This window comes from Thamnophis elegans, chromosome 4 (genome assembly GCF_009769535.1).
Source record: "Thamnophis elegans isolate rThaEle1 chromosome 4, rThaEle1.pri, whole genome shotgun sequence".
In the NCBI taxonomy this organism is placed as follows: domain Eukaryota; kingdom Metazoa; phylum Chordata; class Lepidosauria; order Squamata; family Colubridae; genus Thamnophis; species Thamnophis elegans.
This window is the reverse complement of record NC_045544.1, coordinates 54,420,251-54,445,099: the sequence shown is the minus strand read 5'-3', so window position 1 is coordinate 54,445,099 and position 24,849 is coordinate 54,420,251. Positions and strand designations below refer to the sequence as shown.

The 24,849-nt window shown below is 40.0% G+C and overlaps 1 protein-coding gene across 8 annotated transcripts in view; it reads right to left on the bottom strand.

Annotated features, from left to right (window-relative positions):
- The window catches only part of ESR1 (estrogen receptor 1), a 254,600-nt gene that overhangs the window by 84,823 nt on the left and 144,928 nt on the right, over window positions 1-24,849 (bottom strand). For all 8 annotated transcript variants that reach the window (XM_032216929.1, XM_032216930.1, XM_032216932.1 and 5 more), the window contains one exon: window positions 23,961-24,151. In XM_032216929.1, the coding sequence (XP_032072820.1) occupies window positions 23,961-24,151 (191 nt within the window). The remainder of the gene's footprint in view (window positions 1-23,960; window positions 24,152-24,849) is intronic.

Below are 24,849 nucleotides of genomic sequence, written 5' to 3'. Positions count from 1 at the left end.
AAAGGCAACATTTCTTTTCCAGATGACACTGATATATATCTTTTCCTCAGCCCACAAAATGTTGCTCGTCCAAATGGCCATTGGAGAGTCCAATCTCTGGATTTCTGGCTCACAGCTACGATATCTTGTCTCACTCTTCCCATCTGATAAATGACAATTGCTTTCAGTATGTGGCATATGATCAACTAACAGCTGGCGTATTGGCATAAGAAAACATAATTAATCATTCATTTTCATTTTTCTTACGATCACCCTTGAGATAATCCACATTTTCAAAAACACATATGGCTGAATAATAAGTTACCTAATTAAGCAGACATGTGGATTACTTTTCTTATGTGCTGCAAACAATACATTGATATCTCAATTTTTGAAATGGCTTTTGCATAGTGGTAAAAATGTCACAATGATATGATTGCCTATAAAAGTTTCTCAAATGGTACAAAATAAATGTAAAGGAATTTACTGTTTGAACATTAAGCTTTCATTAGCCAATACAATGGGAGTGAGTTTTTTTGTGGTAGAAATGACAGGAAAAATACTTTCTGTTTATCTAAGTTATTTATTCATTACAGTTCTGTAGTAGTTGTCACTAAGGCCATTTACTTCAATCACAGACTGAGAAAATATTTTTAAAAAGATGTATTGTGTCAAAAACAAAGGTCATTTTTTGATTCTTGGCAACTGCCTGAAGTACTGTTCTCACAGGACTTCTTTCAGAAATGGTTCTTTTCTAGAACTGGGAGTGATTGCTCCAAGGTCACCCAGCTGCCTTTGTGTCTAAGGTAGGACTAGAACTCTCAATCTCCTGGTTTCTAGCCTGTGCCTTAACCATTTCACCAAACTGAGTATCTGAAAACAAAATTAGCATGATGAAAACTGGCATTGAATTGGAACTATCATTTTAGCTGAGCTTTCTTTTTCTTCTCAGAATCTGTGGCACCCATTTTTCTTGTACAATTACAATTACTAGTGGTAGGAGAAGCAGGTAGAATAGCTAAAACCCAAATTGGTAGTAGTTTGCAAGAGTGGGATGCATTCACACAAACTGCCTACACTGAAACTATCCCAGACCTTTGGACACCTTATTCTCACTACTTCAAGGGTGTCAAAGTCGATTTAATTGTGTTTGACTTGGCGAGGCCAGGGTGGGTGTGGGCAGGGTGGGCATGGCCAGCTCAACATCACTCCTGTCGAGTGTGCCGGTGCTGGTCCGCATGCTCTGCTAGTAAAAACAGGCTCCTGAGCTCCATTTTGGCTGCCACGGCTCCTGCAACTCTCACCGGCAGAGGGTTGCAGGAGGCCGTGGCAGCCAAAAATGGAGCTCGGGAGCCCGTGTTTGCTAGCAGAAGCACCGTGGGCCAGTCCTTCGCTGTTTCCAGGGCGGGCCAGATCTAAGTACCCAGTGGGCCAGATGAGGCCCCGGGGCCTTGACTTTGACACTGCTGCACTATTAGCAAGAGAGCTGGTAAGCACATGTTGCACATGTTGATCAGATTCCTTTTTATTCAGCAGGAATAGGAAGCTTACACATTGACATTCAATGTGTAAGCTTCCTATTAATTCAACTTTCATTTATGTTATCTTTCTTTCAAGATATCAGACAAGGATAAGTGACAGTAATACACATGCATTTCTTTTTCACATACTGATGTAATGTTGTGATCTTAGATACACCGGATTACATTTATTAGAAATACATTATTTGAAAGGGAAGAATTGTATCATAGAATTCCTTTAGTAACAATTAACAGTTGTTTGTTTAGGTAACCTTTATCTTATAAAAGAAAAGTATTAGTTTCCTTCTTGCACAAACGTGATCAATTATTGAAGTAATGAACAGTAACAATCAATCTAAGCATTAGCAATGTTGTTATTTTGCCTAAATGAACTAAAGCCTAAACAAAGCAAAAATTAAGACAAATCTCTCTCTCTCTCTCTCTCTCTCCTCTCTCTCTCTCTCTCTCCTCTCTCTCCCTCCCTCTCTCTCTCTCTCTCTGTGTCTGTGTGTGTGTTTGTGTGTGTGTGTGTGTGTGTGTGTTCCAGCATAACTCTGGAACACCTCGAGCAATTTCAACCAAACTTGGTACACAGATTACTTACCCTCTGGAGAAAAATATTGTGGGGGTAAGACACCTGTAAAACCCATTGGGGGTGTGTTTTCTATTAAGATACAGCCTGTTCTGGTTTAAAAAGGCTTCTATTGTACTGCCGTAAAATGACTTCCTACTGTGCAGTGCAGTGGAGTTGCCATAGTAATGGATTCACAGTACTCCACAAGGGGGCTCCCTCTGGTAAGGGGGAAAATCCAACATTAGAAATTACGTTTGGTCTGGACATGTGCCCCATACAAATAAATACCGGGGCAACACTGGGTTATCTGATAATAATAAACATAAAACTTCCTATTGCAAAGAAATGAATTAATAAAGCATAGTGATTTCCCACATTCTGCCTTCAAATCAATACTTTTAGTTGAATCCCTTTTATCAAGCTATTTCCCCCCATACACTGTTTTCTTACATTGTGCCATAATAATTTGTACAGCTTCTACTACTGTGATTATAATTTCCATAGGTTCTGATTGTTTATAACTGATTTAACTGATTCACTATAACCTTTTAAGTGAAGTAATTTTATGCATATCAAATAAACACTCAAAATGACATCTTGCCCAAGAAATGTATAGTTTAAAAAGAATAGATGTCAGTATTTATCGTATCTTAAAATGAATATGTAGTTTATATTATCCTAAATTTGATAATAACATGCACCTTCCATGTAGCTGATACATTCTGAGTGTGTACAAACTAGAAACAATATAATTATTTTATCATTAAGAAAACAATACTAAGGCCACAAACTGGAGTCAAGGTGATTCAGGTGGTTAAACTTATGATTAATTATAATTATACTGAATTCAATGAGGAGGCAGAGAGAGTAGTACAAAATTTATCCCAGATAAAGCTATAGGGTTCCACCACAAAACCGTGGTAGACTAAAGCGCGTGTGACTAAAGCGCGGTGACAAAACCGCACCGTCAAAACCGCGCGACAACAGCGTGCCGACAACAGCGCGCCGACAGAAGCGCGCTGTAACATAACCCTAAAAATAACCCTAAACCTAACCCTAAACCTAACGCTAAACCTACCCTAACCTAACCCTAAACCTAACCCTAACTTTACCTTAAGTTAAATCGCGCTTCTGTCGGCGCGCGGTTGTCGGCGCGCGGTTGTCGGCGTGCTTTTGACATCGCGGTTTTAGCGCCGCAGTGTTGTTCGGCGCGCTTTTGACGTTCGCGGTTATGTCGTGCCACGAAGCTATAGAATGAAAACTAGTGTAATGGGGTTAGTAAAGTGCTAAATAATGGGGAGACATGGGTTCTGGTCTATCCTTTGACACAGGAATTTGGAATGGTCATTTTTCTAAACCTGACTGACTAGCATAATGTATTATAATCCATAATCTTCAAATGAAGAGGACTTTATCCTGGAGTTTCAGGATAAAGGATTCAGCCTCCCTCCCCCACTTCTACCTCCTCCTCCTCCTCCTTCTCATTGTCGTTGTTGTCATTCTCCTCCTCCTCCTCTTCTTCTTCTTCATCATCATCATCATCTTGTGTCTTATGTATGTGCATGCTTTTATTTTAATCTCAATCTTATCATCTGAATATTCACTAATATTCTGCTTTTTCTCTAGCAGCTGAAATCAGTGTATACAGTACTACAATGTCTGATTTTTGCCATAATGACCAGCCTGACAAATAGCTTAGACAATAGCTCTGACACACAGTGATCTACTGAATTTCCATAGCTGAGGATGGGTCTGTCCCCTAAGAAATTTTTCTTAGAAAAATTGAACAGATATTTGGTACCATGTTTTTTTGGGGGGGAGAGATGTCAGGTAGCAATGACACTAAATCTCCCTAGTCTGAATTCTGTTCTAAACACCTATACAATTTAGCTGCAGTAGTGGCTAACAAAATGACACAACTACTATTACGCAATCTCTGTACTCCAAACCTGACATACAAATGTACAAGTGTTGCTTCAGAGAAATTTGTTTGTCTAGGAAAGTGACATGGGAAGAGTCTAATTAAGCCCCTTCCTACTGTGTAAAGGTAAAGGTTCCCCTCGCACATATGTGCTAGTCGTTCCTGACTCTAGGGGGTGGTTCTTATCTTCATTTCAAAGCCAAAGAGCCAGTGCTGTCCAAAGACGTTTCTGTGGTCAACTAAATGCTGAAGGCGCACGGAACACTGTTACTTCCCACCAAAGGTGATCCCTATTTTCTACTTCGAACTGCTAGGTTGGCAAAAGCTGGGATAAGTAGCAGGAGCTCACTCCGTTAGTGGTGCTAGAGATTCGAACCGCTTAATTGCCAACCTTTCTGATCAACAAGCTCAGTATCTTAGCCACTGAGCCACCACATCCCTAACTGTGTATATACATTTAATCTAATGCTTTTCTTCTTATTCCTTACAACTCGGGAGATGGGATAGAGCATCTGTGAAAAAATGTTTGCTTAGAAAAAGAAATGAACAGTGCATTTTTTCACTCTGTTAGTGCATTCATAGCCAAGGTCAGCCCCAAAATACGTGATATTTAATAAGGTGAGCATTAAGAGAAGAGTAAACAAACAAACAATAAAAACTGAACAGAACACTTTTCTGGCTAGTGAATTAAGAACTTATTTATAGAAAATATCTCCAAATGGAAAGATATTTACACTTAAGTGAACTAGGACCACACACAATCATGACAAAGCTCTAAGTAACACAATCAAACCTCTTGATGAATTCCAGTTGCCCATTATAATTGCCTTTTGAAATATCTTCCATTAAGTCCTATTTATATTTATTGGCCTAATGTTTTGTATCCCATTTATATAATGACTCTCGGCAAAATATTGCTGGGTTTCAAATTATATATGTAGCAGACGTTTCCATGAAGAGATCAAAGAAGCAATATATTAAACTTTGTATGAAACATTATATGAACTAAATAGAGGCTTTCTATTCTTTACTTTAAATACGTTTATTTCTAACCACAAGTTTTTTTATACAGATTGCATACTAAATGTTGGTCTGTTGATTTCTACTTTGAGTATATTTGGATGAGGAGGTTCAATTCCTTTTTCAACTTGCCCAATGTTGAAAAAGAAAGGTTTTGGAGATTGTGAGATTGTGAAGAAAGACCTAGAGCTATCCAATGCCTCACCACCACAACTGTCCTCAGGACTTTGAGAACCCATCTGAGTACCAGGAAAAGCCTGACAACCTGAGGGAGAGGAAAACCCCAATCATGGTTGTTGGGTTGTCCAAATAGTTGGACTTGCAGCATTTCTCAAATTTGTGCACCAGTTTCAACATACACACACACACACACACACACACAAACACACACACGATGCCACCTTGATGTCAGCACTTGGTCCTTGATGTCAGCACTTGGTCCTACCTCAACAACTTAGCACAATTGAGGTTCCTCTCCTTCCAAGTAAGGCAAGTCCAGGTTACTTTTGGGGAATGATAAGGTTTTCTTTCACCTTGTGAACTGTGAATTAAGGTCTTCCTACTCCTCCTCTGAGAAGACAGTGAGAAACTCCCCATGGTAAGGATGTTTCTGTGGGTTGACTGTGCTGGGATATAAGCATGACAGCCAGGTCAGGAAGGAGGGCTGAGCTAAAACAAAATCTCCTCATTTCTCCTGCCAATCTTGCTGAAGTCATGTTTTCATGGCACCTCAGCATCATTTCATCACAGCTGTTGTACTGCAGACCTGTGGCAATAACCCTGACAAGAGACAGGAGAATAGGGTTGGCTAGAGATACCAGTTTCACTCTCTCTCATTGTCAGCCAGTTGTTCCTAGAAGGACCAAACATTGCAAGGTTGGCAACAGCAGTGAGCAGTGGGCAAATATTTCTGCAGATTTGGGACATGAAACCAGTTACAAACATGCCCTGGGGTTCATTTAACAGCTTCATTTGGTTGGTTCTCCTTTCCCTTTCTTTCTTTTTCCAATTTTTAAAGGCCATTTATTTTCTTTCTCTCTTTAAAGTTTGTATTAATTACAACACTGGCATTTGCTCAATCATGGCACTCTCTGTTTATTATTTATGTTAATTGAAGCTTAATTGTAAAGCTGCTGGCATGGGGAAGATCATCTTTCAAGAGAAAGATGAAAAGTCAAAGAGTATAATACTACATGAACTAAATAGATATTTTTTTAAATAAGTGCTTCTCAGACTAAGAAACATTAAATTTACATTACATATATAAAAGGAAAATAAATCAGCTTATAAATATGTTATTGTAAATTAAATATAAGCTGTTGTCAAACAGGAAAATATTTGCTAATTAAAAATTCTTAGAACCTCTGATGGGGGGAGGACCCAGAAAGATTTTTCTGTTATTTATTTAACAGAAAACTTTGATTTATTGAAGTGAAAGGGAATGTTTTAATGATAGCCTTTAATGAGAGGGTATCTCATATGATTACATAAACTGACCACAAAATATTTCTGTTCAAGTAGCTATGCTAAGTGAGCTTTTTGTATATACGGTATGAAATCTTTAGCAAATATCCAAAATCTTCTTAGCTATGACATCTATGCTTGCAGGATGATGTGGGACTTTCTTTTCCCAATGCTTCAGAGTATTGGTTTCCTGCTGCTCTCATCCTGTCAGGACAGGACCTGGGTCTCTGTCCCTAACTGGAACATCTGAATTATAATCTACTATTGCCTCAAAAGAAAAGAAAAGGAAAAAAAAGGGGGGGGGATACATGAGATACCTTTGAAATCTAATTGACAAAATGGCAGGAAATTATGAACATTCTGTGCTTCTTTTTCAGCCAACTGTTTTGATCTATGATTCATTCAGAATATAAACAATCAATTTTTGTAATAAATGTTGTTGTGTCACATTTAGAAAATAGAAGCTTTTTGCTTTCATAAAATGAATTATCAGTATGTGTTGAAAATATTCTTCATTTTCTGGGCAAAACTTCAACTGTGACTCCAGCCCCAAATGTAGTTTTATTTCTTCCAGGAAGCTCAGACTTAAAGAAGAGAAAAATCTGTCTAGATCATGGACCAACTATTCATGCTCCAACATAAGTGGTAGTTATAAATTATAGCAATGGTTTAAGTACTGTTTGTGATGGTTCCTTTTTCCCTAAGTAATGTTTATGCAAAGGAGATTTAACCAAGCAATAAGCCTAAGAGCTTTGTTTTCTGGCTGCTTCATGGAAACAGCAGCTAAAGCTGAAAACAAACAGATTTTCCAAAAATACAATGAGATGAAAGAGCAGGAAGGAATAACAAGTGGAATTATGTCTCTAGTTAACTCTGTGGGCAATAATCAATAGAAACTCAAATTACGCAGACTGGCCTTGGGAACAGAGATGCTACTAGGTTTTCACACATCAACACAACACAGAAAAGTGTTCATGCAAGAAAACAGTTAAACAGGCAGGTACCTGTGACTCTCAGGAGTCACTACAATTAAGGGGAAAAGTCGAGCTAGGCATATGACAGAGAACAAATGCATCCCAGACTAAGCCCTTCACATATTTGAAGGATTGTTTCCTTTCCTGACATCATTATAAAACTCTATTCATCATTCCAGCAAGCAAATGTAAACCAAATGAAATTTAACTTCATTTGACTCATTTCCATTCTTTTTCTCACTGATGCTCTTCTCTAGGAGAGCTTTCAATGTCACCCATTCAATTAATATTTGGTGAAATTAACAATAAATACTATTCTTTTGGAAGGAGCAATTAAACCTTATAGTTACTGATTCCCTAACAGGAATGTGAGTAGCTTACATTACAAAAAGCACTTACTCATATTTGGCTCATTTGCATTTAGATATAATAAGTTATAGGCTAAATTTATTGAATAGCTACTAAATTTTGAGCTGCAAAACTTCAGACAAATACTAGACAGAGTTTTATACAGAGTTTTACAAAGCACATCTGGTACTTTTTCAAAGGATCACAGCTCCTAGACAAACCTACAGCTCCTACAAAATTAATTTGGAATCCATGCAGAAATGATTTCCTTCAAAATTCCAACTAAATCAACAGGAATCATTCAGATATACAGAAGAAGCTTGTGGGTCTGATGTGAGTTAATTTGGCAACAAATCATAGAATTATACTTCATATATTTCACCGCTATGTTCATAGGAAACAAAGGTACAGTCTATATTCCATTGTTCTTTGGCGTAGGAGAAAATATAACTTTTTTATTCCTGCTCATAGCCTAATCATGAATGTCCTAATAAATTTTCCAATGCTTTTGATGTGTAGAAGAGCAATTAGCTTGCTCCCTTCAAATTCCTCTCCAAGCTCTCCACTCTATGAAGGTGGGGGGGGGGGGGAGGATCAGTCAAAAGGGGGATTGCCTACAGAAATTGCTTGGCACCTCTCCCCAAACAGAGAGATTAGAGAAGAGACATTCACCTGCAGCTCCCAAGCTGCTAGCAGGATCACATTGCTTTCAATGTGTTCAAGAGTAGACACAGTAAGTAGACACTTAATTATTCCAAAGGGAGAGAAAGAGTAGCTAGAAGAAAACAAAAGCAAAGTGTGAATCTGAAGAATCTTGTCTCTTTACAGCTGAAAATATGCAGCCGAGGTCATGTGATTTTTCCACTTAGCGACTGCTTTGCTTAGTGGCAGAGTTGCCATTCAAAATTAGGGTCATTAAGCAAAGATTACCTGTTTATATGTGTATACTTGGTTGTAAGCCACACAGTGTTTGGTTTAAGATTGGTGGCTCTACAAAAAAATTTAATAGATAAATAAATGAAAAATGCGTAAAATGCTTCATTATTTATCAATTCAAGGATAAGAGTAATCAAGAGAGAGTCTTTCTGTTTTTATTCCTTTCATTCATTAAATGAAAAAAAAAGACAAAACACTAGTTCACAAAGCTTGTATATTAAAATGCCATGCAAGTTAATAAGTAATTTAAGATCTATTGACTTGCAATAATAATGCTAAGAAGGACCATATATATATATATATATATATATATATATATATATATATATATATATATATATATATATATAAAATTTTATTTTAAACACATAAACACATCAACAAAAACAAACACATGACTTAAAACAACATAGGAACAAGAAGTTCCTTCATATAACATACAGCAGTTCTGTATCGGTTTCTTTGCAGTTAGTGTTTTCCCTTCTATACATTTCTATCTTGCATTCATGGTCTCCTTATTCGTTATCCATTTTTATGTACAATTCTATATTTATTTATACTTAACTATTTATAACCAAATATTGTTTACCTATATTGTGCTTTATATTCTTACTGTCATTTATTCTCTTACATACAATTATAGGTATACATTCATATAGTTATTCTTTTTCTTTGCCATTCTTATACTATTGTTATTCCATTTAAAAGGTTATAAGGTACAGTTTGGATTGCTTTGTTTACCATCCCTAGTGCCTGTTGTAACGCCACCTTATTTTCTCTTTCTTTTCTTTCTCCCTCCCTTCCTTCTCTCCTTCCTTCCTTTCTCCTCTCCTTCCCCTTCTTTCTTCCCTTACCTCTCCCCTACTCCTACCCTCACTCTTCCCCTTCCTACCCCCTCTCCTTCTCTTTCTCTCCCTTCCACCCATCTCTCCTTACCTCTTTCTTCTTCCCTTACCTCTCCTCCACTCTTCCTCTTCCTTTCTTACTATCTCTCCTTCTCTTTCTCTCCCTTCCACCCTCCTCTCCTTTCCAGAAGGACCTTCTTGATTAACTATCATCATCATCATCATCATCATCATCATCATCATCATCATCATCATCATCTAATGAAGTGAGTTGCAGTACAGACAAGTAATGTAATCCTCATTTCACTGCACTGACTTGTGTTAAAAGTGTTCGCTTCAGTATATGGCACATGAAAATAGACTCCATGTCTGCAAAAGAGTTTTAAAGAATCCAAATGCCAATCTCATCTCTAAGCAGGGCCACCATTCATATCCCAGCCCTGTTTCTGTAAAGCAGGCTGACACAATAATTTGCACAGCCTGAATCTTCACACCAACTTTTGTTTACTTTTCTTAAAAAAAGAAAACGATGAAAGCACACAATTAGCAAAAAAGAAAAAGATAGCTTCCCCTCATGTCTACTCATCACTACTACTGTTTAAAAAAATAGCTTCCTAGTGTTTAGTTTTCTTACTGGACTGTTGTGTCATCCAACCCAAAAACAACTCAATTTGGAAAAGATTTTACAAAATTTTATTTTTCACAGAAGAAAAAAAAACTTTTTTCCATACCCATGATGTCCACAACATTCGCCCAGCTCAGCTAAACAAGTGATGCTCATCATCCAGATCATCCGCAGGCACGGGATCAGATACCATCAATATGCGGACGATACTCAACTGTATCTGTCCGCCCCGTGCCAACTCAATGAAGCGGCTGACGTGATGAACCGAGGCCTCGAAGCCGTTATGGACTGGATGAGGGTTAACAAGCTTGTACTCAACCCAGAAAAGACCGAGTGGCTGTTGTGCTTCCCTCCCAAAGATTCGATCAATATTCCATCAATCAGGCTGGGGGGTCAAACTCTATACCCCTCAGAGAGGGTTCGCAACTTGGGAGTCCTCCTGGACCCACAGCTGTCATTTGACCACCACTTGACGGCTGTGACCAGGGGGGCATTCGCCCAGGTTCGCCTGGTGCGCCAGTTGCGGCCCTACCTGAATCGGGAGGCTCTCACAACAGTCACCCGGGCCCTTGTGACCTCTAGGCTGGAATACTGCAATGTGCTCTACATGGGGCTGCCCTTGAAGAGCATCCGGCGACTTCAGCTAGTACAGAATGCGGCCGCGCGAGTGATTGTGGGTGCACCTCGGTTCACCCACATAACACCTATCCTCCGCGAGCTGCGCTGGCTACCTGTCGATCTCCGGATGCGCTTCAAGGTGCTATTAGTCACCCATAAAGCCCTTCATGGCAGTGGATCTGGATACTTGAGAGACCGCCTTCTGCCAATTACCTCCCTCCGACCAATAAGATCCCATAGATTAGGCCTCCTCCGTATTCCATCGGCCAGCCAGTGTCGGCTGGCAACTACAAGGAGGAGGGCCTTCTCAGTAGTAGCCCCGACCCTTTGGAACGAAACTCCCCGTGGAGATTCGTACCCTCTCCACCGTCCAGGCCTTCCGCATAGCCCTTAAGAACTGGCTAGCCAGTCAGGCCTGGGACAAGGTTAGCCGCCCCCTCCCGAATGAAGAATGTATGTTGTTGAATATTTTATTATATGTTTCTCTGTTAATGTTTGTCTTCCCCCTCCCTTGATTTTATGTGAGCCGCCCTGAGTCCCCTCAGGGAAAAGGGCGGCCTACAAATATTAATAAAATCAAATCAAATCAAATCAAATCCAACAAAAATTTTAAATAAAAATAATTAAAAAACAATAAATACATACATTAAAAGAAAACAAAAAAACCCTCCAAGGGCAGTCTTAAAGGATCATTAGGTCTTTTTCTGCCATCATTTTTCTATGATTCTACATATGTCCTAATTGGGGTGAGAATTGCATTCAGCCAACAACTTTCTCCATGGCTGTTCCAAGAGAATTATCAAGCACAACGTAGGATGCTTCAGTTGATGCTCTGTCCCTTTCTATTTAACATCTACATGAGGTCACTGGGCCAGGTTGTCTATCAGTTCGGTTTCAGGTATCATCACATGATACTCAAGTATAAATCTCATCTCTGAGCTGGTCAAGAGATGCTGTTGAAGTCATGTTCCATGATGGGAGTAATCAATTCAACCCTAGCAAGACTAAGCCAATGTGAGTGATTTAGCTGTTTGATGCTAAGGACCTTCTATCTCTAGCCCTGAACAGGTTTGTATAGGTCTAGTACACAATCTGGGGTCCTCTTGGGTTTGTAGCTCCTGTTTGAAGAGCAGGAGACAACTATGACCAACAGTGCCTTTTCACAGGTTCATCTCAGGGGTGGCTTCTGGTAGTTGCTACTGCCAGTTTGGTCATACAGTGTGCGTTCTTGATGTGCAGTGCATGCGCATGTGCAATACTATAAAAATGCTTCTGTGCATGTGCAGAAGCCAAAACGAAGATAGTGGCGCCTATGGTGCCACTGGGAGAACCGGTTCGGGGACGTGGCAGCCTGGGTCGCTGCCTGTTCCAGCAACCCAGGCTACCAAACCACTACTGGTTCAGCTGACTGGTTTGAACTGGTAGGAACCCACCACTGGTTCATCTTATATGTCAAATGCATCCTTTCCTGAATTGGGAGTTCCTTCTTGTTGTCACTTTTGTCTTGGTCACACCACAAATAGACTTTTGCCATGCACTGTAGTTGGAACTGCGTTGAAAACCAATTAGAAACTACAGTTGCTACAGATCACAGTGGTGTGGGTGGTGGTAGGTGGGTAACAAAATGTTCATAGACTACTAGGGCCCCAAGTGCTGCACTTATTACCAGTTTGCTTCCAAGTACAATTCCAAGTGCTAACTGTTAAGATACCAGAAACATTGGTAATGGTTTACACCAAGGTCCTCTGTTCCAGCGGGAACAGAGATTCAATCTGATTGGTCAAAGGGTCTGACAGCTCCCTATAAAAGGGCTGCTGTCAGACTGGATTGTACATAGTTGACATACTAATAAAGAGCTGTTTGTTACTCTGAAGCCTGAGTATGCCTTCAATCGCCCGATCTAACACTGTCACTTTTAAAGCTTACAAAAGCTTAGTTAACTAAGGGATGTCTCCCATAGGTTCAGCACCAACTGTTGGATCTGACAGATGTGGCTTATTTCTAAGATCCTCTCAAGCGAGTAATTTCAACTAGCAAGACCCAGGAAACAATCTCCATTTTGTTGGCCTTTAAAGGAGCATGAAATTATGGATTCTCCCCTGGATCTAAAGCATTTCTATAGAAACTCTAGAGCCTAGATGGGTGGCAGCAGCTAGCCAATCTTGCCTGATCTTGAAAATTAAACAGATCCTGACCGTTTGGGATTTGCATGGGAGACCATTAGGAAATACTACATTGGGAAGCTAAAAAAACAAATGAAGGCAGTGGGAACAACAAAACTTAAGTTCACGACATCACCAGAAGTTCAACTTGATAAATGCTTTATTTCTACATTCTTTGAAAATGTACTTGATGGCAAATACTATCCATGAAAGAACTGTTCAGATTGTCAATGTCTGTCTTTACATAAGCTATAGCCTTATTTTATGTGCTATAATAAAACACCTAGAGGGGTCTCCTCATTGAAAGGATTAGTGCATATTGTCTATTCAGATCTGCCCTTGATGGTATCTATTTTAAGGTTACCTATAGATGCATTAGGTGGAAACTTAACATGAATGACTATTATTACTTGTAATAATTATTTGCATCTACATACCACCAAGGCATATTCAGAATACTTCAAATACATTAACCAGTGACTGTAATGCTAACAACTATGCAATAAATTAGAACTCTAAATATTATCTCCATAGTAGAAGATTTGAGTAGGTGGAGATGGGAGAAAAGCGGCTTGCTTAAAGTTCCCACTGAACTGGCAACTATCTGATTTTCTGATTCATGCCACAATGGCAGACATTGTTTTCTGTTCTTGCCTCGTGATAATCTGAAGCATGAATAAAAAAGATGGTACTCACCCAGTTCGGATAGGTTATAGAAAACCAGTAGCAGAAATTTTGAATAGTTCGGAGAACCTGAAAATAGGCTGCCCCCGTCCCCTCTACAACCCAGCCTCCCAGCTGATCTTCTTTTGTTGCCCTGAACAGGAGAACGGAGCTGGAAAGCAGGTTAATTGGGGGGGGGGGGGATTTTGCAATATCCTTCCCCTGCCATGTCCAACAAAGCCATGCCCACAAAGCCATGCCCACAAAAACGGTAGTAAAAAAAATTTGAATCCCACCACTGATGGGTAAATGCATATATAATTATTCTAGTGAGAGCACTATATATTTGCAAAGCTTCATTGCTTATTTCTAGCCCTTTGGTTTAATTTGCATCTTTCTGAACTTGACCGATAGCAAGATTAACCTCTTTGCATTGAACCCAAAGATACTGGGACCAGGGCCACCAACCAATCAATTCTATCCTACATGTGGAGACCACTTCAGAATAAGGATTGGAAGTTTCTACCAGATACATCTGTGTCCACAAGCATTACAAGATTCAGAACATTCACGCATGTGAACTAAAAGTAAATTAACACTGGCGAGACTTCACACTGTCATTGGTTCCTTCTCCATTGACAAGACAAGCCACAGTAGCATGACTTAACGGATGTGCTCTGTTGACATTTGGAATGGATCACCTCTCTCTCCAGGCTTTGGCAATAAGTTGTACAATGTAACTGAGAGGCTTGCTTTAATCACCACTCTTTCTCTCCATGCTTTTTCTAGGAGGACTAGATAATCAGAGTAAGTTAACTCACTAGATTTACGTATTGCTACAAGATGTCCAATGGAGTGATCTTTGTGCATGACTGAATCTCTTTGGGGTTAAATTGACCGAATGTATTGGATGAATTTCCTTTTTGGTAACCCTCCCAGTTAAGTACTGGAACATTATGGAAATAAGGCCACTGAATATATAGCTGGTTCTAAGAACTTTGAAAAAGAGGGAAGGATACAAATTGGAGGCAGACATTTAAGATCTTCAGACTTATCTTACTTAATTTGTGGCTGAATATTCAAGGTTATCAGCTCTACCTAGCAAAAGAAAGGGATTGGGATTCCCTTCCAACTATGTTATTGTCCACCTGTATGCACCATAAAAAGGAGTTTTCATTTTAAGGAAAGTAATACAGTATAGAGTTGAAATATTCAAAGAAACACAGCAAATCATTGCCTACACCAAAGAAAATTACACCTCTTGGTTTGTAACATGCCAGCTATGTGGGGTCAAATGTTAATTGTGAATGGCCATTGCAGATGTTGAGGTCAGCACAACAGACTGTGCTCTTATCATTCCTGTGCCACTGACTTTCATCCATATTCATGCTGGTGGAAAAACAACAGATGCACCCAGGGAGGCATGTTTTCCACATCAATGTGCATTTCCATCTTCCCCCACCCTCTCTCTCACACACACATTTTTAAAACCTATTTGTTGAGGAGCACTTGAGCTCAATTGTTAACATAGTGCTATTGTTTTAGCAATATAGTGTTATTCAAATTATATAAAAATCCTGCCACTTAAAAGAATGCTGTAAGTTTTCAAAGGAAATTAATTATGCCCCATACTACCAGGTTTAAAATGAGCCAATGTTTCACAGCCATAATCTAGGTAACTAAGAATAAAGGAGAAATTATTTGATTCACATGTTAATAGAAATTAATCTAATTATCTCCACTTTTCTAGATCATAGCGTAAACCAACATATAATTATCTTTTCATGTTATTGCTTCTCTGAATTTTACCCTCACCACACAGCAACCATGGCAAAGTATACACCACACAATTTTGCTGATTAAAAATAAAGAAAAAGGGCACAAACAACACCAGGACATCCAAGCAATGCTGTCAGGAGTCTAATGGAGGCTATGGCAACCTCGGAAATGCAATACATAAACTGACATTTGTTTATGTGCCCTTCATAAAGCAGAAATAGCATCAAAAATTATTTATTGAAGTGGACATTTTTATTTGTTATTTATATGACTGCCTACTCACCAAGCAACTCCGGGCAGCCAGCTAGATAAAAAGCGACCATAAAAATAACTCTACCTGGATATTCATACAGCATTGTCTCCTACTTGAAGGAAAAGCAAAGTCTTCAGGACCTTTCTAAACACCAGCAAGGTCAGAGGCTTGTTCCAAATCTTGGGAACAATGCTCATCCACAGGGCAAGAGCGATGATAGACAAGGCACACTTTAAAGGGTTCCATAAAATGTCCTTGTTTACTAGATGAGATTCTGAACATGCCAGTCTACTTGGATCGTGTTGGGTAAGGATAAGTTAAAAGGTTTATCAAATATAGCAACAGCAATAGCACTTAGACTTATATACCGCTTCAGTGCTTTATACAACCTTCTCTAAGCGGTTTACAGAGACAGCATATTGCTCCCAACAATCTAGGTCCTCATTTCACCAACCTTGGAAGGATGGAAGAAGGATGGAAGTCTGAGTCAACCTTGAGCCTGGTGAGATTCAAACTGCCAAATTACAGGCAGCCAGCAGCCAGCAGAAGTAGTCTGTAGTACTGCATTACTCAAGCAAGGACAGCTGTTACATTGTTTAAGTTCTGGAAACGATAATATTCAAGAGTGGCATGACAAATGGTTTCCTGATTCACTGGGATCTAAGAATAAGGTGAGAGATAGTGTAATCAGACTTACAAGATTCTGTTATTATCTCAATACAATATAGTTCTAGCCTTCCTATACAGCTGATTTTCTGATTTGGTTTATCTAGTGGGACTGATAAGTCAGAACTATCCATGTGTCAGCTGTAGCTTCCAAGTAATTTTCACTGGTAGCTCCATGTAGAACATATTTCAATATGCAGATAAGAAGTTACCAGGAATAATTGCAGGAATATAAATCCTTCCATTCCATTCTCTGACCATCCAGTCAGAGCTGGAGAAGCTTCTTAGATGAGAAGTGAAATGTCTTCAAAGAAAAAAAAGAATGTCCAGTTGCTCCTAAAAAAGCACCTTTGGGACAACATTGACCTAGATGGCTGAGAATCTCCACAAACTTTTAGCTTTTGGGATGAACTATGAACGAATTTCCAGAAAAATTGCAAAGTACAAGGCCCATCTGCACTACTCAGGTGACCCTGAGGACACAGATTCCAAGTTCCTTCACAACTCTCCAAAAGGATGCAAAAGACCAGCAGTCTGCAAGGAGTATAAATCCTTCCCTTTTCCACCATACAGTCAGAGCTGAAGAAGCTTCTTGGATGAGAACCAAACGTCTTCAAAGAAAAAAACAAGAAAGTCCAGTTGCCTCCTAAAAAAAACCACCTTTGGGACAACCATGACCTGGATGACTGAGAAGCTCCATAGACTATTGTCAGGAATAAGTGACCATGAGCACAGACTCCCCACCCAGAATCCAAGCATAGGTGCAATTGCACAAAATAGATTTGATCAAATGCCGTCTTTCTTTCTGCTGAAGAAAGAGCCACAAGTCCAGTAAGACCCAACCAGAACTTGAAATAGAAGGTATTTGGGGTCTGACAGAGCCCAAATCAACACTCACTCCCTCTGTTTAGGATGGAGCCCCAGCTTGGTCCTCTCCATTCATACTGCCACAGCCTCCATCAAAACTGTGAGAGTGTTGCTTGGATGTCTAGGGACTAAGATGATAAAATGTGCTTTAATAGGTGGGTTCCGTACCTCTAAAAATATTATGAATTTGTCCAATCAACGTCTGCAAAATGTGCTTTTAAAAAACTCAAAAGTTATAGAAAATCAGATGGTTTGTTTGTTTTTGCATCTAATTAGCCACTGATTATTGCACCAAAAACTCCATTGTGCTTCAAATTGTTGCATAAATGAAGAATATGGAAGTTATAGTCCTCCAGGCTGCTGAATTGTACTCTGAAGCATTTCTTACCTTATCTGTTGTTTCAAGGATTTGGGAAGTTTTAGCTCAGTGAAATTTTATCTCTTGTTTTAAATTAACATGAAGATTTTCGTCCTACAAATAATCCCTCTAGCACTGTTGGGTTTCAGGGTTCGTGACCTTGTTCTAGACAACAGGTTTCCTAATTTGTCACCAGTAACAGTGGTTGGCATCTTTCGAGACATTTCTAGTCATACCACCTTGTTTCTAAAGATGCTAGCCACAGTTCTTGATGAAACTTCAGGAAATCTTTTCTCTAGACTGTGGTCACTAAATCCAACACTGCCCAACAGATACTGGCCATGAAAACCCATACCAATAAATCTCTGTAGCCTTGAAAAGCTGTTACCAAGAGAGCTCTTTTTAGATTTTTTTACCCCACTTTTATTATTTTTTGCCTCAAGGAGACAAATCTACATAACACTCCTTTCCTCCTCCTATTTTTCCCATAAATGTATCACACGGTGGCTACATCCATGCCCAGTTTAGCAAAGGGGGGGGGGGGAGTCCCAATACATCATGTGATGCTGCCACAACGACATGAGTTTGACACCCCTGGCCTTAAGTCACCCTAAGGCAGAGGTGAAATCCCGCAGGTTCTGACAGGTTCTGGAGAACCAGTAGCAGAAATTTTAAGTAGTTTGAAGAACCAGCAAATACCATCTCTGGCTGGCCCCAGAGCAGGGTGGGAATGGAGATTTTGCCATATCCTTCCCCTGGAGTGGGGTGGGAATGTAGATCTTACAGTATCCTTCCCCTGCCATGCCCCAAAAGCCCACAGAACCTGTAGTAAAAAAAAATGAATTTCACCACTATCCTGAGGTGGAACTAGAACTCATTGTTTCTAGGTTTTCCAGGCTTATGATGGTTTGGACATCACACATCTGTAGAATTGCAAAATAATGTTTCTATTTTATTCAGGATTGATTGTTGATTGACTAATTTAGTAACATTGAGTAAAGGGACATTGTCTATTATCAGCCTTTCAGTATGACTCATGATATGATAGTTAGAATGACTATTTGTTTCATGCACCTTTTCTGCTATTATTGTACTGGTATTAATTCATGTACATCAATTTTTCAGCCATAATAAGACATCTCATATACTGAGTTCTGAAGTTGGCTGAAAAATTGCCAGAATATTGTCTCCATGAGAATTTGAGACACTTTACATAAAGACTGGGGAGAAAAACAGCCTAATGTGATAGAAAACCAAAGTACATTGGCCAGCTATTCCATTTTCCCCTCTTTAATGACTTTCTCAAGCTAGAAAGGCAGAGGTAATAAAAAAACAGACAGAACAACTAGATGTGAAAGACTACATAGATTCCTTCTCCACACCATTTGTTCTGTGATGAAAGAAAGCAATAATTTAGTAAGAATCTCATCCAAAAAATGTCGTAGATGACTTCATGTCTTCAGCTTCATAGCCTTCTCTTCAAAAAGAGCAGAAGCATTCCAAGATAAATTAGAGAGCTTTCAAGGTACTCTTGTTAAATAACTTTTAAGTAACTTGAATATCCAGATTTTGGGAAAGTTACAATAGTGTTTCCTTGATTGATTTCACAAGTTGCAAGAAAATTAAGAAAAAAATATGAAGACCCATAGATTGGAAGTACCTCAAGCAACTAATCATTTTCAAGTACTTCAGGAACTGAATAATGGCAGCAATCTCTTTTTCAGAAAAAGAATATGATTTAATATAATATAAAAAAAAAATCTGTGAGGGTAGAATTGAAAATTTGAAGCCATGGAACAAACTTCTATGAGGGTGAGGTAATAGAATAATCTGATCCTTTTTCAATTGCTAAAAACTTTCTTTAAACTAAATTTAACATAATCTGCAAAAAAGATGCTGCTGTTTTAAAAGTTGGACTCATTGCAACATTGTTGTGCTGTAATGCAAACTGCTCAGCTCATGGGGATGCCTGAAAAAAGACATCAGTGCTTTAATGAGTGGCAGAAAAGTGCTGTACACCTGTGAGCTCTAAAACTTTCCTTCTAAATCATTTTCAGAATGTGCATAATCCTTTTAACTTTTTTATTTTTCTCATGTTTCAAATTTTCAACATGTGCTTCATGAGCTTTCTCAACCCTATGAACTTGATCATTGTTGCTGAGTTGATTGCTGAGGTCAGATAAGATAATGCAGGGTCCACTGAATTCACAACTATTCTGTGAGAGAAGGGGGATATATATATATATATATATATATTATTCGGGCTTTCTCCCGCGTAAAATTGGAAGTGTCTTGGCGATGTTTCGATGAAGTCTCATTCGTCATCTTCAGGCTTCGTGCTTCCAGGAGCAATGTGAGATCTCAGCTGTTTCTTCCTTTTAACTGCCAGTGGGGGTTTGAGCTGATTGGGTGGGAGCTTGGCTGTGTTCTGATTGGGTGGAGGTGTGTTCTGATTGGTTGGGGGTTTGTTTCCAAAAAGAAACCCCCACTAAAATCCAGGACAGAGAACAAGAAAACGGAAAAGCCCTCCTCCCATACTTAAAGGCACCACAGACAGAATCAGCAAAATCCTCCACAAACACAACATCAAGACAGCATTCTGCACTAACCGAAAAATATCCACCATCCTAAGAAACCCCAAAGACAAAATTGAGTTAGAAAATCAAGGAGTATACGAAATCCCATGCACTACCTGCACCACCACATACATCGGACAAACCAACAGAAGAATAAGTGCACGCATTGAAGAACACAAAAACGCAATCAGAAAAGAGGAACCAACTTCTTCCCTGGTCCAACACCTTAAAGCCACAGGACATAAAATTGACTTTAAAAAGACCAGAACTATTGCCAAGGCTGAACATTTTAACAACAGAATAATCAGAGAAGCCATCGAGATAGAAAAACGCCCACACAGCATGAACAGGCGGGACGATACTTCCCACCTGCCAGCCATTTGGAAGCCTGCCCTTATTGATAAACGAGTCCCTAACATGATGAATGACACCAGGCTCACACTCACAAGAGCCACACAGGATGTCACCACCAAACATCCACAAAGAAAGCAGACAAAAACCCACACTGATGATGAGGCACGACCAAGGACCAGAAGCCAGACCGCAACTGCACCATTAGCCACTTTAAACCCCTCCTATCCTTACATGAAACACAAACCCCCAACCAATCAGAACACACCTCCACCCAATCAGAACACAGCCAAGCTCCCACCCAATCAGCTCAAACCCCCACTGGCAGTTAAAAGGAAGAAACAGCTGAGATCTCATATTGCTCCTGGAAGCACGAAGCCTGAAGATGACAAATGAGACTTCGTCAAAACGTCGCCAAGACACTTCCAATTTTATGCGGGAGAAAACCCGAATAACCAAAGACCTTCATACTAACACCCGCGAAAACCTCAGAAAATACACACACACACACATACACACACACACACAAACACAAATAATGTCGCACATAAACAGGATTACAATTTTCACTTATCCCACATTCTCTCATCTCGAGATCACTCTCTACATATTGATACAGAAAATCAATAAAGAGCAACATGTGCTGATATGAAACTATATTAAGAATACACATGGCACCCCTTAGTGGTAATTGAAAAAAGCTTTTGGATGAAACAGAAAATCTTAAAGCAGCAATGAAAATATTGTGGTGGGGGGGGGGAGGAGATGAGGACTACAGCATAAAGGATATACTTTTTAAAAAACGAACATCTCTGTAACCAGATTACAGTTCACTACATGAGAAGCATCACTTTAAGAAGACAATAGACAGTAATAGATTCAACTGCTTATCTTGGGAAAGGCAAATGTACTGAGCAATGAAACGTTAAGTAGGGACCTAAAGTGATTCATTACAAAAATGCAGGACTGAGTGTGGTGTTGGCAACAATTTGTTCATTCCCAAATCAAAAAACGATAGTTGGGCTAGTAAGAGGAGCCAAGAGGAAGAGAAATGCATGTTTTTATTCTTTTGTGTATTTACTTTTTCTTCATATACTGTGTGTTGTGGCCCAGCAGGAGCTGTTGGAGCCACCAGACTCCGACAGCAAGGGGCCCTATGAATTGGCTCTGGAAGATGTGGAGGACCCTGGATAGGGTTCCGACTCCGAGCAGGGCGCAGAGAGGCTGGTTGGCCACCAGGAGGCATCTGAGGCCTGGAGCAGCGGTGAGAGCCAAAGGGAGCGTGCTCCTGAAGTCAAGCCTTGGAGCAGTGGGGAGGAGACACGGGAGTTGGTCCTGGATGCCTGGCAACGGAGGGCTAATAGGCGTAAAGAACAGTTGCGCAGTTACAGGAGATAATGGAACTCAGCTGGTGGTAATTAGGCTCCTCTCAAGACTATAAAAGGAATGACTTTCTACACGCTCGTCACAGGAATCAACGTATTTACTAGAGCTGGAGAAGCTATCGTGGCTATTTTGGCAGGCTGGATTGCTGCCAAGTTCAGTCTGTGCTGGATTGCTGCCAAGGCCTGGACTGTGTGTTAATAAATCCTTGAAGTATCTTTGTCTCGGCGTGCTTTGGTGTATGAAGAGGGGGGGGGGGTCAGAACAACTGTGTGTACTTTGTTTCTGCCTTTAAGGTCTTCAGATTCCATTCATACTGAAAGCCTGCCCAGAATGCTTAGGGAAGGCCAAGAAAGAGGGGGGGGGGGGCAAATGGCAACCTACCATCAAGCTGGTAATACAGAGAGTCCTCAACTTACCAACACAATATAGCCCAACATTTTGGTTGCTAACCAAGGCAGTTAAGTGAATTTTGTCCAATTTTATGAATTTTCATGCCACGGTTATTAAGTGAATCACTGCAGTTGTTACATTAGTAACATGGTTGTTAAGTGAATCTGGATTCCTCATTGACTTTGCTTGCCCAGAAGGTTACAAAAGGTGATCACATGACCCCAGACACTCATAAATAGGAGACAATTTCCAAGTGTCTGTCTTTTGATCATGTGACCATGGGGATGCTGCAATGGTCGTAAGTGTGAAAAATGGTCATAAGACGCTTTTTTTCAGTGCCTTTGTAACTTTGGTCACTAAATGAACTGTTGCAAATTGAGGACTACATGTATTTCAGCATAAGAATCTAGTGCTTTCAAACATCTGCCTCACTACTATCAGGACTAAGAATTTTCCAATCAATTAGCTCACTTGGATCAATTCATAAGCGGTCGCCTCATTTCAGCAAACAGTTTGGGGACTTCTTGAAAGCCTTTCCTGGTTTTGAGTTGGAATTGAGATTTGTAGGTGCCTTATATTTTAAGGGGACTCAATCAATCAGAATAGAGTTGGAAGGGACCTTAGCAGGCATGGGCTTCAAAAGTTCCAGAAACGGATTTGCTGCCCTGTTGCTGGGTGGGCGTGGCCATGGTGAGCATGGTCTAGTTGGCCTTCGACACCATGAGGGAGGTGGGGGTTCAGCCTCTCCAGGCTCCAGAGGCTTTCCTCAAGCTCCAGGAGGATGAAAACTGATTTCCTCCAGAGAAGAGAAATGTCCTGTTTCTGGACTTCCAGTAGGCCTATTTTTCAGCACCACCCCCAAGCTCTGGAGGCTTTCCTTGAGCCTCCGGGAAGGCAAAAACTGCTTCCCCTGGGCTCTAGGGGCCCTCTGGAAGCTAGAAAGAGGCCCATTTCTGGACTTCCGGAACCTCTGATAGGCCTGTTTTTTGCCCTCCTCGAGCCTCTGCCTGGGCTCTGCACTTACTTTGCATGATGAACAGGCCACGTGGGATAGACGGTGCCAGCCAGGGATGGCATTTGTGGGTTTGCTGAACTGGACAGAATCCTAGCTAGAGGATCACCCAAACCCATGCGAACCCCCAGCAGCCCAGCCCTGGACCTTGGAGGTCTTCTAGTCCAACCCCCTGCTCAAGCAGTAGAATCTATACTATACCTACATTGACCATTATCTCATGGAAAGCTTCTTTAGGGAGTCCTGCATTTATTTTGTCTGCTATTGTTATATGAACTGTAATAGCAGCAATACACAAAGATAGAGCAGGCAAGTATTGAAGAAACAAGCAAAATGGGTGCTTGGGATTAGATGTGTAATTTACAAATCTAAGTTATTTACAAAATATTTCAGTACAGATAATAGTCCAGAGTAGCGTTTTTCAAATTTCCAATTCATGCTTACAAACTTCAATGTATTCACACTTATATGTTAAACAGGGACTAAATATGCATTTTTAATATGGTATGAACTATTTATTTTTTTATTTCTTTATTCTAAACGTTTAAATTTTATGAGCTATATACCAACCCACAATTTCAATCTGTTTAGTAATAAACGTCACTCTCATTACTTAATTAGAAAGGGCATTGAGTAAGATAGTTTCATGCCAGGTGTGTCAATGTTATATTACCTTGAATGCTCCTTTTAAAAAAGGCTTTGCAGCCCTCGCAGGACCAAACCCCATAATGGTAGCCAGAGGCATAATCATTGCAAACAGCACAATAGCGGGTCTCCTTGGTAGACTCCATAGACAGGTTTCCCCTTTCATTGGTGCTAGTCATTCGCTCTCTGCCATTGTGACGTCTGGTCTCCGAGCCAGGCCTGCAAAATGAACGATAGTGAGTTCAACAGTGAAGAATAGCTCAGGGTGAAAATACTGGGATCTTAGTAACCTACTTTGGTCATGAAATATTTGTAAGAAGAAAACTAAACTCATCAAACACCAAGTTCCCAACATTAGTGAGCCAGTTGGCGCTACAAGTCAACACATGAAAAGCTCATTGCGATTGGGAGTAAGACTTCACCAAGCTAATGAAGTATGATCATTCATTACAAGAAACTGTCAAATTTGGGAGGGGTGGATTGATGCCAACCACAAATATTAGGGTGATCCCAGAAGCTGAGTTCATCTGAAGGAAGACTTTATTTACATATGAAAGGAACTGTATGCTGAGAACATAATGCAGACAAGACTATTGGAACCATTTCCCCCTTCATTCATAAGCAGCTAAACTTTGCACTTCTATCATTGCCATTACGCTTACTTCTTAATGGTGCATTTGGCTATCTGCTCCTCCAGCTTTTTCACACTGATTAATATAACCAATGGATGGAACAATAGCTTGAAGAGAGTCCCATTTCCCGAATGACTACACAGGAAGCATAGGAAGTCATTTCTTGAATGTTCTGGCCAAAATCAATATATTTAGATGGCACCATCAGATTAAACTTTAGATACCATGACAAGAGAGAGGTGTTGAAGTGACTATACCATCCAAAGGAGTCCTAGTCTTATGAAA